This window comes from Centropristis striata, chromosome 16, assembly GCF_030273125.1.
Source record: "Centropristis striata isolate RG_2023a ecotype Rhode Island chromosome 16, C.striata_1.0, whole genome shotgun sequence".
Lineage (NCBI taxonomy): Eukaryota > Metazoa > Chordata > Actinopteri > Perciformes > Serranidae > Centropristis > Centropristis striata.
This window is the reverse complement of record NC_081532.1, coordinates 12566798-12581819: the sequence shown is the minus strand read 5'-3', so window position 1 is coordinate 12581819 and position 15022 is coordinate 12566798. Positions and strand designations below refer to the sequence as shown.

The following is a 15022-nucleotide window of genomic DNA, read 5'->3' as shown; positions in this document are numbered from 1 at the left end:
CGTCCCACTGCTCAGTTTTCTAGTTTCGGGAAAGACTTTGTGTTTGAGCCATCCTAGATGACATGAAGAGGAAAAATGTGCAAATGTCTATTTTTACAGTGGATGTTTTGCTGGAGGAGAATCTGACACGATGTTGTGATCACTGGTGTTTAGGCGTTTTGCCATCACGCTGCTGATGCTTCGCTCATCAGCAGCCAGGTGCCAACACTGACACGAGCTGAAATGTAGGAAGTCTGGGCCACAGAGCCGCAGGAACGCTGACAGGGAATCAGCGAAAGGAGCAACAGTCAGGGAATGAAGTTCAGATTGCAGGAGATGTTGTCTCTGATGTATTTACGTACACACACACACATATACACTCTCTCTTTGTCTTTATTTGTGTGGCTTTCTTACCTGTCGTCTTCACAGCTTCCTAAGTGCAAGTGTGAAAACAGGCAAGGGAAGTGGAGGGAGGCAGGAAACACACACACACACACACACACACACACACACACACACAAACTCACAAACCCCCTCTCCAAGACATGTCACCCTTGCCTTCATCACCTCAAGGTGATTTTGTCTAGAGTGCAAAGAACAGTCACAGTTTTGATTCTTTGTATATTTTATTTTCTGAAATGTGAACACAAAAATGGAGTTGGAAAGAAACATTAAGTATTAAAACAAAAATGAAAAATATGCCAAAGAAAGAGAGTGCAGAGAAACAAATCAAGATGACAAAGATGCTACTTAACGTCAAAACTCAGGAAAATCATCCTGAAATAAAAATGGGAAATAAAATATCCTTCATGCAAGTATAATAATATCACAGTCGAGCTATGTGAGGGAATGGAGGTGTGTATATGCACGTAAAGGTGTCAAACCTCTTGGCAATTTCATGGAAAGTGCAAAACCTCGTTGTCCTCTCCGCCTCGCTCGACAGCTGCCTCCTCCGTCTGGAAGCATTTTTCACTTGCACCTTGTATCATGTGAACCAGTGACATCATCCCCATTTATTGTATCTACTGTATCTGTGAAGATATTTAAAGCTTTGTATCTACTTGTGGTGTAGACTTGTTTTTTTCCAATTTTTCATATTGTCATCAACACCTCTTCCCCCTCACTCTCACTGATGTGACCACCGTCACTGTTTCAGCTTGGAGAAGCATACCAACACTACGAGTTTGCTGAGGTACACAAGGTCTTAGAAAGAAAGGAGACATTGTTACACCCGTTGTATCTTTCACAACCCGAGTTCATTTGGTTAGTTTGAGTCAGAGTGAAATTGATACTTCTGGTTCGTTTTGTATTTAGTATGGTTTGCTTTGACAGAACATTAATGTAAGCAGAATAAATAAAAAAATATATATATTTGTGGAGGAGTGTGAACAAAGATGGAGGGCTGGAAATATACTTATTTCTTACTGGATGGAAAGTTTGTGGTGTAAAATGGAAATAAACAAAGCAACATGCAGCCGAACGCACCATGGAATATTGCCGTTTTGTACCTCGACTCTGCACTGATCTATCGTGTGCACAAATCCTTTCTCCTCCAGTTGATCTCCTATGATTTTATTTTCATCATCTTTCAACATTGTTTTTGTGGACTTTATTTGGCATTCAGAAGTTCAGTCCTCTCCCAGTCATGTTGCATCTATCGCTCTGCATACATCTCAAAAAATGCCTGCGTTTTCGTTCATTTCCTTTAATTGGGTTGGATTACGTTCAATCGAATTTCACTAGGGTTCGTTTGGAAACGAAACTAACTCAACTTTGGGTTGTGAAAGCTGAATTTAAAGTTCTCTCTTCCACTGGACTGAGACTAGCTTTTGAACACACTTTATTTAAACTAGTTAAGTCTTTCTACTTTTTCAACAACCACCAACTCTTGTTCTGACAAAATAAATTCTAAATTCACCAAGTATGATGTAAACATCATGGCTGCACAATGTTTCTCTCCCCCCAACTTGCTGTCTGCTGCTGAAGCAGCTCTCTTATTCTTCCATTAAATTTGCATTGAATAAAATGCCACAAATTGACCCAAGAAAAGCTGTCTGTGTCGACTGTCTGACCTTTATCATCAGGACTAAACCCCAAATACTACCAGAAAGGGACAGAGACATTTTACTTTAAGTCCTGTAAGTCGCCACGTTTCTTAGATCAACTCCTTGTTCTGTTAGTCCTAAAGAGCCTGACCTCTGGTGGTGGTTGCTGTGCATTACACTTCAGAATTCTTAATACCCAAGTCTGATGTGGTCACATTTTATTTTTAGAGCAGGCTTGATTGTTGAATCTTGTCTTAAATTCACAAGAAATTGGGATGTATTTCTTGTGGAAGGAAATTGAGTTAACTTATTTTTAGCAATTGGTGATAATTTTCTTGTTATATCTGTCTGTCAGATGTACAATGTATACTGAACCAACTGCAGTGATATGATAAAACGTCTTTAAAGGTCGCACTTATCATGGCGGAGCAGGAGTGTATGACTTTTTTTTGTCAGGAGAAAAAAAAAACCTTAAGCTGTTGCTCATTAAATAATAATACAGACCGATGTAATCACCTCCTCTGTCAGGTGCTGTCAGACACACATGAATATGCATAAGTTCGACAAAGGAAATCAGTGCTCATTGATAAATCTATGTATGGCAGAAACTGATACACACACTCATGCAATTCTCTGCCACAAATGGAACCTAAATGCTCCCAGTGCTCCCAGATTTTGTGTTTTCTCCTCTTCATTAATCAGTCCTGTTCTTTCTTTTTTCTTTTTTCTTTTATTCATCTCTTCCTCTCCCCATCTGTCCACAGCTGCTTCCTGTCCCTGCTCCTTGTGGCCGCCGTGGTTTGGAAGATCAAACAAAGCTGCTGGGCGTCACGGCGACGAGAGGTAAGTCAGAGACTCAAGCTGGCAACAAATATTGATTTTGGCTACTCTGGTAGGTAAATTACCAACCACCATGGCACAGTTGTGTACATTCTGGGCACCATGAAGCTGCTGTTCAAGCTCGCCTTTTTTGGTCAGTACTGCTTAAAGAGAGATCCAGCTGAGGTTTCACACCTGGAAGTATAAAAATACTATACCACATTGCAGCATGTATCTCTGCATGGACGTGTAGGTCATAGATATAAAATGATATGGAGGTTTAAGCTAAATTGCTCTGAGATGTACTAAAAAATACAGTGTTATTATCAGAAAGCATTTTTAATTTGGAAGGAAAGGAAAAAAATCTGTCTTGAGTTTTTTATTCAATCTGCAAGATTCCTGTTTTTAATAGTGTTGGCTGCTTTTTAAGAGCTATAACTATAACAAGATATGGAGAAATCACAAAAAACACAAAAGCTTAACTGTGTTTGATTTGTTTAAAATTTTGTTTGTCTTCTACCCTTGGAACTTCAATGAACCGATTTTTTCTTGCGAATAGAGAATTCCTCAGGAATGCATTACAAGCTCTCCAGGTTACTCGTCTGAAGCGATAAAATCATTTTTAAATCACCTAAATCATTTTTAAAATCAGTATTTTGTGTCAAATTATTTATTTCTTTGGGAAGTAGCCGTATAATAAGCAGGGTAATATTCAGTGAGTGTTTCAGTATTGCAAAAATAATCCTTCATGGTGATTTAAGACCCTGATTTAGTGATAATATTGCATATTTAATTTCCAAACAACATTAATATTTATTCAAAATCTGCCGTTGTGTAAATACCGCAGAGTTCAGGGACATTTATGAAAACCACAGGGTTTCTGACACTAATTTTTAGAAAACAGCATTTCAGTTTGAGCTGTGAGTCATTGAAAGTACATTACTGAAGTGCAGTGACCATAATTAATTGTTCCTATGGCACGGCACATGGTGTCTTTCAAGCTGCACTGAGTCAACTATAAAAAGTCAATCATTTTTGAAAGGACTGAACAGAGGATGCCAAAGCAATCTACCAAACTGTGGGAAGCACCGCAGGGTGCACAAAGGATTGAAAATGACAGACAATTTTCAGGTCTTGCAACAATTCTGGAAAACCAAAATTAACGTATAATGTTTAGTCATATATTGACTTGTAGGAAGTAAAGTTATACACCAAACTGTTTACGTGTGGATTGGCAAACCAGCTTATAAGATACATTGTGATGCACTGCTGATTTTAGGTGATGTGAAGCTACTTTTTAGGAAACACAAAATATACACACACACACACACACACACACACACACACACACACACACAAACACATTAGCAGTGCTGACAGACAGAAAGCAGTCATCCCGGCTAAGCTCCCATGGGATTGGTTTATACCTCCCAAGATGACAGCAGCCACAATAGATATGTTATTTTTTTAAAGTCATTGTCCAAGTAACTGTAGTGGAATTTTATTTTGTAAAGGAAATACAATCTCTCAGTAGCCTGACTAGCTGCTTGGCAGGATTGACAGACTTATTGAGTGATATCTGGCTGCTGATTGGCTGACTGGCTGATTGGACTGGATGTATTAATATGCATGTTGCAGCTGGTCAGCTATCTAAAGTGATGTGCAAACTGTGAAAAGTCACTGTGAGTGCAATTTTTGCATATTGAATACTAAAGAAAAAAAAGGGAAAAAAAGACAAAATGCATTACCTCTGTGTGCTTCCTGAAGGGTTTGAACCACCTTTTGAATGAGTGGCTGAAAGGTTGTGTGCATGTGGGAGTGTGTTCCTATGTGTGTGTGTCTCTGGCAGTGTTTGAGGGCATCCAGGCTATTGTTGTGCTTAATGTGAACTTTTGGTTTTGTGCTTTTCGCACTCGGCGCTACAGCTGAAGTGCCTTTCGGCTGTGACCTCGCCCAAGAGTGCTGTCATCACTCTCACCTCTGCATGCCTCTTAACATCTCGCTTCACCTGCTCCCACTCCGCCTTCTCTTCATCACACAGCCACTGTTGTCCAGCTGGGCCCTCTACATGCTAGCCTTTACACAGGATTGGCACTGGACCTTTTGTTAAGAGGATCAGGGCGGGGGGTGACAGGAAACTATGGGGGCAAAATTAAACTCCCCAACAGAAGGGTTTGCTAAAATGCCTTTAATGGAGTTGGCTCCCAAAAAGTGATTAGGAAAATCTGGACTTCACACGGTGAAAGCCGATATGAAAGACCACCAATTTAAGAAAGTTTCAAGCATCAAACTTGAGTAGTGTATTCCCAGACATTTGTAGCTTTTTCTGATAGAATGGTTTAATGAAATGAGTGTTTAGCCACCCATTTGAATTTTTATGTGAAAATAATCACATAAGTGTGATTCATATTCCTATGGAGTGCTTTAAGGGTTTACACAGTCTGTATAAAGATTGAGGAGCTGTATTGATTGGTGAAATTCACCAAACATGAAGAAGTGTCAACCTACTTCACATACAAGTAATTTCTCATTTTTTTAGCATGGCCAAACCTTTGGGTATCAGGCAGTTTTGCGACACTAAGACACAGCTGTGAGCGACATGATGCAAGTTAATTGTGTTCCAAAGACGTGTACAAAAGAGCTACAGACACTAAAGTGAGATGTTTGCTGTCATGATTGTGCCCTAATTCACATCTAACCAAATAGAATTGATGTAAGACAAGCCTATCAATAAGGGCTAGCAGGCATAAACTGAAACGAGCCCAACAAGCTTGTTTTATGGTTCTGAACAACAGTTGGTCTAACCCAGTGGTTCTCAAACCTTTTATGTCGGGGCCCTCCTTCAGCTCCTCCACTTGCTTCCTATCCAGCACCAAATCCACTTTTTAGACCCTGCTCTTCACCTACAAAAACCCTAAATAACCTTACTCCCCCCATACCTTACAGACATCCTCCAAGATCACTCCCTCACCCGCAGCCTCAGATCCTCTGGTGCCAACCAACTGACCCCCATCACCAGGACCAAGCACCAAACCGTTGACAAAGCCTTTTCCACTGCTGCCCCAACCCTCTGGAACTCCCTCCCTACACACATCTGCAATTCACACTCACAAAATCAACTCAAAACCCACCTTTTCAAGACTGCTTACAAAACCTGACTCCCACCACCAAACCTGAACTCATAAACTCACATCTCTGTTTTTGTTTTCTATAATTTGTATTTGCTTCAATTTGTTACGTTAAGCGACTTTGAGTACCTTTTAAAAGCGCTTTATAAATCAAATGTTATTAATTATTATACTTTTCGCTTTTCTTTCAGTAATTTGTTGTGCAAATTTAAAAACAAGTGACATTTTTGCTTGAACAATACAAGTAAACTCACCAGAATTGCTCCCTGAGATAAAACCTTGACACCCTGGCAGTGGATTTGTTTGTAAGTCCACAGTTTGAGAAACGCTGGTCTCACCCCATGCATACTACCATTAGCTTTGAGTCTGTGGTAGTCGCCCACTCCATCATGCTAAACTACAGCAGATGAAAGAATATGCAAATATTGTTTTAGTCGGGGACAATGAGATATGTTATATTTTTTTATTTGTTTTTTTTAACCATTTGTGTTCAGTTTGTATGCTTAAAATTCCCTATGTTGAATGTAGACTGGTCCTCTTTATTAATTGAATGTATCTGACGTCAATTTACCTGAGTTGTTAAGTGTTGAGTTGAATTGCAGATGCTTTATCATCTGTTTTTAAAAGTATTCTTTTAACTCTTAGTATTGCATTTTACTATCGCACAATCATCTAAAACTTGGAAGTAAAGATCAGTTTCTCACAAAGCATTTGTGCAGTTGTTACTCATAGTGAAATGTGCACGCCAGCCAATTCACAAAGCACAGGTGCATTTAAGTACCTGCAGTTCAAACGGCAGGTGGCAACCTTAATGACCCACCTTATGTGAGGATTAATATTTCTTTCTATGAGGTTGCTGCATTAAAATGCTGTCAAAGAAAGACTCACCAGCAGAGAGAAGTCTTCTCTGTGGGGAATCCTAATAATGATGCTCTGTGTGACATCTTGTCCTTCACAGTGATTGTCATAGCTTTTTTGCTATTACTGTTTAATTTGACCTTATTCTGGCAGTCACCATAAATTCCTGTTTTTGGTTCAACTCCCTGAAGAAACAAGTCCTGTCCCAAAGTCAGGACCAAAATCAATAGTAATGCCATTTATTCTTTAATGCAAAAGTTATGATTAGGGAGTTTCTAAAGGGAAAAAAAATCTGGATTCAAGCACAGGACAAACTTGTGAAAAGGTGTAGGGGGATGAGAAAAAGCACATACAGTATTAGTTATGTCGTGAGCACCTCCTATCACAGATGTCAGGTTGAATTAGGGCTGTGATTCCTTTAGAAATACTCAGCAGTAGCTTTTGGCATCCCACATCCGCCTCCCTCCACACACTCTCTTTACAGAGGAAAAAAAGTCTGTTTTCTGCATGCATAAAGAATTATGTTTGGACATAACATTTTTCATAGTCTGCGAGATTTCCTCATAACTTGAGGTATTGAAAAGCACTGTTTTACTGCTCCAAAATAAATACAAATAGACTTTTATCATCTCACACGCATACAGTTTTTGCAGCTGAGAGTGATGTATTGTAAATATTATAAGTAGAGGAGACACAACACCAACCAAACAATATTACAAATCATAAAAGAGGATGGGGGGGTTCTTCAATTGTGCCATTTAAACTGTAGGAATCTCATTTCTAGTTTCAGGTTTAACTGTAATTACCTTGACCTACTCTTGCAGAAAAGCACACATAACACACCTGCCTTCATGCATATACATGTACTGCGTAAACACATCATGACACATAATTTTCAGCAATCAGAAAGCTAATCATGTTTTTCCCCGAGACCGACTCTCCTGTTACAGCAGTCTGCTTCTCTGACACCAGCCGGGGCCGTCGTGTTCTTTTCAGCTCTGTCCCTCCAGGCTTCATTCCTACATTCATCCCCGGATTCCTCCATGTTACTCGCTGCTTGCATCAGCTGTACAGTGACACACATTCGAAACTAATTATACCCTCATTCACCTCACTTAGGCCCTGTTGCAGTGAGAAATGGTGGCCATTGCATTTTGTGTGGTCATTGCAGGGTCACGGGAATTCAAAGGCTGTGGCCGTGATCGTTGTACTTCTTACTCCTGGCTGCTTGTCATCTCGCTGTGAGGACTTTAAGCTTATTGTGCTGTCACAGTCATTGTAAGTCGCTCTGGATAACAGTGTTAGCTTAAGCCCTAAAATGTAAATGTCACCGTGAGTTCTTTTTAAGAAAGGCTGTAGAAACACGGCTTGAAATCAACTTTTTTTTTTACCAGCCACTCATTAAAACAGCTTTCTTGAAATAAAGCGGTTAATGAGTCATTTATTATATATTACTTTGTAAAAATCAATATATTATAACATGATTAAATTAATATTCATAAACAACAGCGTCTTTGCCACCGAGTTAGTACTGCAGAAAAGAATAAGTTGAAAATAAGCCGCACAAAAGTATACAAATAAAACTTCTTCCTCCTCGCGGTCCAAAGCTCCTATGCTAGCGGTGTAAATACCAACACTCCCCTGGTCCGGGTAGTCCTGGCAGCACAGCTCACTCACTAAGCTGGACCGCAACTACAGTTAGCAGCAGTTAGCATTACTTTAGACACAAGTAACCCCTTCTGTCTTTCTGGAACTTTCAGCAAAAGTAGGATCCAGTTTTACCAAACATGGTGACATAGCTGGAGGGTATTGTGACATCTCTCTCGGGAGATTTTAGCAGCCCACCAAAGTGCAGGAACAGGTGTGTGGGGTGCAGAGTAGGAATGACAGTCACCATTCTCCCTATTAAAAGTCAGTGTAGGATCAAAATTATTTTGAAGCTGTAATTTATATGGAAATAGTTACCTAATAGTTGCTTTAAATTAGTGTGATAAACCCACAATGTTATGAATCCTAGATAGCTTTATGACCAAAAATCATCAATTTACTTTCATTCAGATGGACCACCCGTGAGGCTGGGTGGGTGTGTTAAACATTGATGAGACATGCAGCTGAGACAAGCCTTTGTGCTTATGATTCATGATGCTGTCTGCCACAATGAATTTGTATTCTCATATTGGCAGGTTTTCAGGTGTGAATTTCATGCGCTATCTAGAAATACATTCAGGCCTATGCATGAGGTTCCTCTCACTGTGGTAGCAGGCTAACACCTGCTGAGACCGTTGGAGGTTGAGACCACCTGTTGGGGTTTCAAAATGTTCAGGTGCTTGTTTTTTTTTTCCTCACGTGTGTTTCCTTTGCATCTGTTTGCATAGATGCACTGGAATGTGTGTAAACCTGTGTGTGTGTGTTTCGTCACTTTCTGATTCGAAATCAAAGCCTTCCTTTGAGACCTGACAGTCCCTTTGAAGGAGATAGAGCTGCCAGATGGCAGTAGACGGACCCGGCCACAGCAGCCATTTTGTGCCATAGAATGCACCAGCCTCTTAGTCTGAATGAGCTCCACTGCATCACGAGCGAGCCTCTGTCAGCAATGGTTGATTATTCCTGCGGGAACATTCAAGTACAGAAGGTCTCTGGTGGCAGCCACTCCGAGCGGAAAGAATTACGACTTTTACACGTTCATTTATTGTGACTTTTGTATTCACCAAAATATATTTAATCTTTAAAGAGACTAAGTCATAAAAAGGAGGAGTGTAGCTTTCTCTTATTAACAGCCAACAATTCCAGCAGCACCTACAGGTTTCAGGCACAGATTAACCAGTCCATAACCGGCACAAGTGATAAAAGTACATTTTTTGAATAGAGATGAGCAAGGCAGCTAATTAGAGCAGAGATTCAGCAGAGGCATCCTGTGGCTTGGTGATATATCATGATGCAAAATACTGTAATAATGGTGCCCCTTTAACATTCACTTTCTTTGCCTCAGGACAGAAAGTCTCCTTTCACTAGACTGTAGCAACAAAAGAGAAATCAGGCCAGAATGTGAGTTTTGAAAGCCTGTACCTGGCCATGTAAGAGTTGAGTCATATACAGTGTTGATTCATAGGTCAGGTGACTGCCTGAGTTTGTGCTGCACAATACTGTAAGTCTTAAGAGTTCATTGTCAGTTTTCACAGCAGTCCTTTTTTTTTTATTTCCTTCACTGGCATCTCATAACGTTAAATCCCCTTCTTTCCTACTGTACCACCACTAAAATCTCCCCATGATGACAGCATGTGTGTTTACCCAGCATCCATCGTCGCCCTAACACAGACATACATCACACATAACTTGACATATATTAGACATGTATTGCACCCTGAGGTATTGACAGAAATGCAGAATGTGATAATGTCCCTGATCGTCACCGCTGCGTCCCACATGATTAACTGTGTTGTAGATTTTTTACACTACGCCAGAGGCACACTGCCGGGAGGAGGCCGGGAGAGGAAGCGGCATAAACGTCTCCAGATACCCTCACATATTTATTACCCCATTAAGCTGCCCTCCTAGTCCCCCTCCTCCTCCTCTCACCGACAACTCACCCACACCTTCTCTCCTCTATAAATATGAATGTCAACCAAGGTGTCAAGGCTCAGGCCCCCGTTAGAAATACCTGCTATTATGTCATAAAATGAGTGGAAAGCTGCTCAATGGCCTGTGATGTGTAAACTTTTTTTTCTTTCCTTTTTTCTTTTCGAATCAAATGTTTTACAGCTCAAGTTGTGGGATGTTAATGAAGTGATGTGTGCAGGTATAGCTCCCTGAAAAAAAGTCCTCTTTCTCTAAACACACACATATATTCCTCCTGCCGGGAGCCAACTGCCACCGTTTCACTCCTCCCTTTGATGCTTCTGTGAGGGAAAGTATACAGTCCACACATAAAAGTTTCTAAAGCATGGGAGCAGATCAGAGGAAAGATCTGAGGCTTTAACAAGACAGGTTGCTGTGAAAGCGCTCTGCTCTCTGAAGTAAGCCTTTTCACTGGCTTTATTTAAGAGTATTAACCTGCGAGTTCACCTGTGGAAAAAGCACCAAATTAACTGTTGCCATCCCGATTGTAAACAGATCATGATGTAAAGAAAATATGACAACAATGTATGCACAGTCACAAGTTTAGATCTTACCGTTTTGTAGCACATGACAGCTTTTGCCTCCCAGTACAGTTCTATATAGGCTTTGGGCTTTAGATAATCATGCCCTGAGGCATTTATGCATGTTTGCATTTAATTATATTAATAAGGTACTGACAAAACATTTATGCAGATTAATGCCCAGTAGCAACATGGGAGTGAAGCCCTTTAAGCATTACATTAAACAACTTAAATAAAGCTAGTCCTTACCTGTCTTACTGGATAAATACAGAGTTCCCCACCTGAAATAGTTACATAGAGTAGAATGGAAATACACCTTGGAATTTATTTCATTCATTCATTTTTCAGTGTAAACTTTGGATAAAAAGGCGATATCATTTCTTTATAATCGAAATCAATTCATTTTAGTTTATATTCCTTTATATGTTGTTGATTATCAGTGTTGGGGAGAAGTGAACTACATCTAATTAAACTAGCAGTTTAACTGCATTTTTTAGCAGCTGATGGTAGTTAATCTGCATTTATATTTGCATCCTGATATAGGTAGTGAAATTAATTAAGGTGGTTATGGTAGTTACTTATGTGAGGTAAATCATATTTAATTTTAAATAACTTTGAATGACTTTTGCTTTCATTGGGTATGTGAACAATGGTCTCCTGGGTCAAAATTCAAAGTAATAATAATAATAGTAATAATAAATCAGATTTATTCAAAATAACTTTTAAATGTACTCAGTCTCTTTACACAAGACATGAAACAAATACAGATACAAAATATGTAGAAACAAAAAAGGAAATGAGAGTTTATGATAGTTCAGAGTCTGAATTTCACTGACGTTGGAGGTCTGTAAGGTATGTGGGGGCAAGGTTATTGAGGGCTTTGTGGGAGATAAAAAGAATTTTGAAATGGATTCGATGCTGGGTAGGTTTAATTCACCAAACTGAAATTCTCCCTATGGTAGATTTTTGGTAGTTCAATTTCTACCAGAGCGAAGTATGTGATAGCTTGGGAATTTATGCTTTTAAAGTTGTTTCCCCAACACTGCATATCAATTTCTTGTATACACACAGTGCTATCTCATTGCTGACATCTCCTTTTGGACCATCCAATGCAGAGGGTGAGGGTTAATCAGAAGTGGCAATACATTTGTTAAACGGCTCTATGGCTTTGTCCTTGTTTTCGTGCCCTCTACCACCGCAAACTGCTGACCCTGAGTTTTTTGGGCGGGGTGTCGCCAAGCCTCCTCGCGTCGTGCCGTCCTCTCCTGTCTGCCCCCATCCTTCCGCACCTCCGCTGATGGAGAGAACTGCGTGACCTCTGACCCATGCCATTGCGACCCTGTCTGCAGCTTTCAACAATGCCGGCTGCTCCTGCTGCTCCGTGGCACATGTACATAAACACACACACACACACACACACACTCCCTGTACCTCCTCAAACCGTCGATACAATGACTTTATTTAACCAAGAATGTCCAATTAATGCAATTTAAAATCTCTTTAACTTGAGTGCACTGACTAAAATGTAGCAGCACAAGTTACATTGGAGATAAAATCAAAAGGACAATGTAAAATGGATCAAATAACAGTGGTCAGTGAACCACTGTGCTACAAAGATATATAATTAATAGATAAGATATTCTTGAAATATACAAAGAATATCGACAAATGAACAAAAATTTGAGTTTTACTGCCTCAATGTTTAATACATTCCTTGCTAACATAAAATAGTAAAGGGATAGAAAATTCAATACAGGATTTGTCAGCCTCGGATCTTAACGAAACTGAATATTTTACCAACACAAAACCAGGTATTGGAAGCCAACCCTTCCTACTATACAGAGCACAATGATGGGAATGGGAAGACGTGTCAGTAATGAAGCTCAGAGGCATCGAGTCCTTCTCAGAAGCATTCACAACAACTTGTTCTCATAAACACACAGTCCCACAAGCCCACACTCAAACACACATTAAACATTCACCAACTTCACTCACACCCTGTTGCCTCAAACAAACCGCCTCGCATGCAACGAGGTCTGCAGCAGATGGTTCGGTGTAAAGGCGCAGCAGAGTGGGAGAGATTGGCACCGGTATCCCCCTGAATAAGCACAGTCCTGGAATACAATGAAGATATCAGTGAGCACGTAGAGCTCCACATCAAATTAGTTTCTAGAATCATCCGTAATGATAAGGAGGATCCTCTCACCAGCGTGGCTGCTCCTGCCCCGCACACTCCAGTCCCAGAAGCAGATGGCTGGATGTGAATGCAGTTCACACATGAGCAGGGAAGAAAGGAAAAAACAATCTTTCCACCTTTACTTTGCAGCTGTTACCCCCTTACGAAGCACTTCTCAATGATCCTCTGTAATACATTATAATTTCAGAATCATGGGAATACATCGTGGCTCTATGCCTCTCCACTCCTGCTTGCCAGGAGTCATTCGACAACAAAATCCAGAGCGTGGAAGTCTGGATGCATCCCCTGGTAGCAGTTTAATACACACAACCCAAACTTAATATGCCACATGTTTACATTCTGTACTCCAAATGGACTAAAAGATGACCAAAATAACCAAATCAGCAGAGTGGGAAAACCCATTTCAGACAGTCTAATTACAAGTAGGAGTAATAGAGAATTTCTGCCAGCTACAATATCTCCCAGTTTCTGAAAAGAGCAGTAGACAAATTGCTGCCAAAATAGCTACAAAGCCGCTATGGTCTGTAATTGAGTCCAAATAGAATCCAATATCAACACTGATACAATCATTGCAGCTATTTAAAACCTCACGTCATCCCTTTACTTCACTGTAACAGCCAACAACCAAAGTCAATAGAATTTGTGTTTAGAACAACATGGTAAAAAAGCTCAACACACAGTACCAGCAGTACAAAAAACAACAACAACAACTTAATTTGTATAGCACATCTGATACAAAAACGCAGCCAAAAGTGCTTTCCACAGGACTAAAAACCACAAGATGAGTAAGATAATCAATAAGAATATGTTAAAACTTTCAAAACGGTATTTTAAAAAAAGCCAACATGAAAATTTGATAGAAATAGACCAACAAGGTTATTAATTCATTATCCTGAGCCGCTTATCCAAACCAGGGGCTGGAGCCGATCCCAGCTGACATTTGGGAGGGAGGTGGGGTACAGCCTGGACAGGTCGCCAGACTATCACAAAGCTGACACATAGAGACAGACCCACTCACGCTCTCATTCACTCCTACGGGCAATTTATAGTCACCAATTCAACCTCAGCTGCATGTCTTTGGACTGTGGGAGAAAGCTGGAGGACACGGAAAGAACCCACCAACATGTAGCCCTCCAACAAGGTGACATTACCCCAAATAAAGTCAGATTTCAAAGATATACCTTAACAATACCAAGGAGTTTGGTCTTCTGAGCTCCAAGGGGAGAGAAAGATGCGTCAACAGATTTCTTATAGGAAACATTAGGAAAATCTAAAAGAAATGCAGTGGAAGATCTGAGAGATATAGGCAGACATACATATCAGACTATAAATATCAATAACAATATTGTTGCATGTATTGTGTCCTCAGGAGTTGAAACAGATACTGAGCTCTGTGAGATGGGTCAGATTTAATTTAACCTGCCGTTTTGGTTATGCATGTGTCAATACAGTGATTCAATTGATGCGAGGGGCAGGGGTTTGGTTTTTGGAAATCTGTTGGCAGTGTGGTCTCAGACTCTTATAGAAGAAGTGAGCATAATTTCAATGATGGCTGTATAAATCTGTAGTCTGTATTTCATTTTGAATTTTTTGAGTTGTCTGAGACAGAACAGTCTCTTCTGGGCTTGTTTAGTGATGTGGTCCAAGTCAGTATTCCAGTGTGTTGCTTAAATGTGTGCAGAGAAATTTAGATTAGTTTTTTTTTTTTTTTTTTGCGTCTACTCAAGAAAGTATCTGGGAGTTTTGGTTCGGAACTTTGCCTGAAGTCAGTGAGTTTCTGACTGTTAAAAAGAAGTGGATGTAGATAACAAGTCATGTAAAAGTGCATGAAACCTGCATTCTTTCTAGTGACCAAAAGGG

The 15022-nt window shown here is 40.1% G+C and overlaps 1 protein-coding gene across 2 annotated transcripts in view; it reads left to right on the top strand.

Annotated features, from left to right (window-relative positions):
- Positions 1 to 15022, top strand: part of atrn (attractin) — a 166074-nt gene that overhangs the window by 108944 nt on the left and 42108 nt on the right. Inside the window, exons 26-27 of one of the 2 annotated variants that reach the window (XM_059353997.1) lie at positions 2789 to 2867; positions 5790 to 6678. In XM_059353997.1, the coding sequence (XP_059209980.1) occupies positions 2789 to 2867; positions 5790 to 5849 (139 nt within the window). In that variant the 3' untranslated portion in view covers positions 5850 to 6678. Of the gene's footprint in view, positions 1 to 2788; positions 2868 to 5789; positions 6679 to 15022 lie in introns of those variants that run through there. The other variant, XM_059353996.1, reaches the window with a different exon arrangement.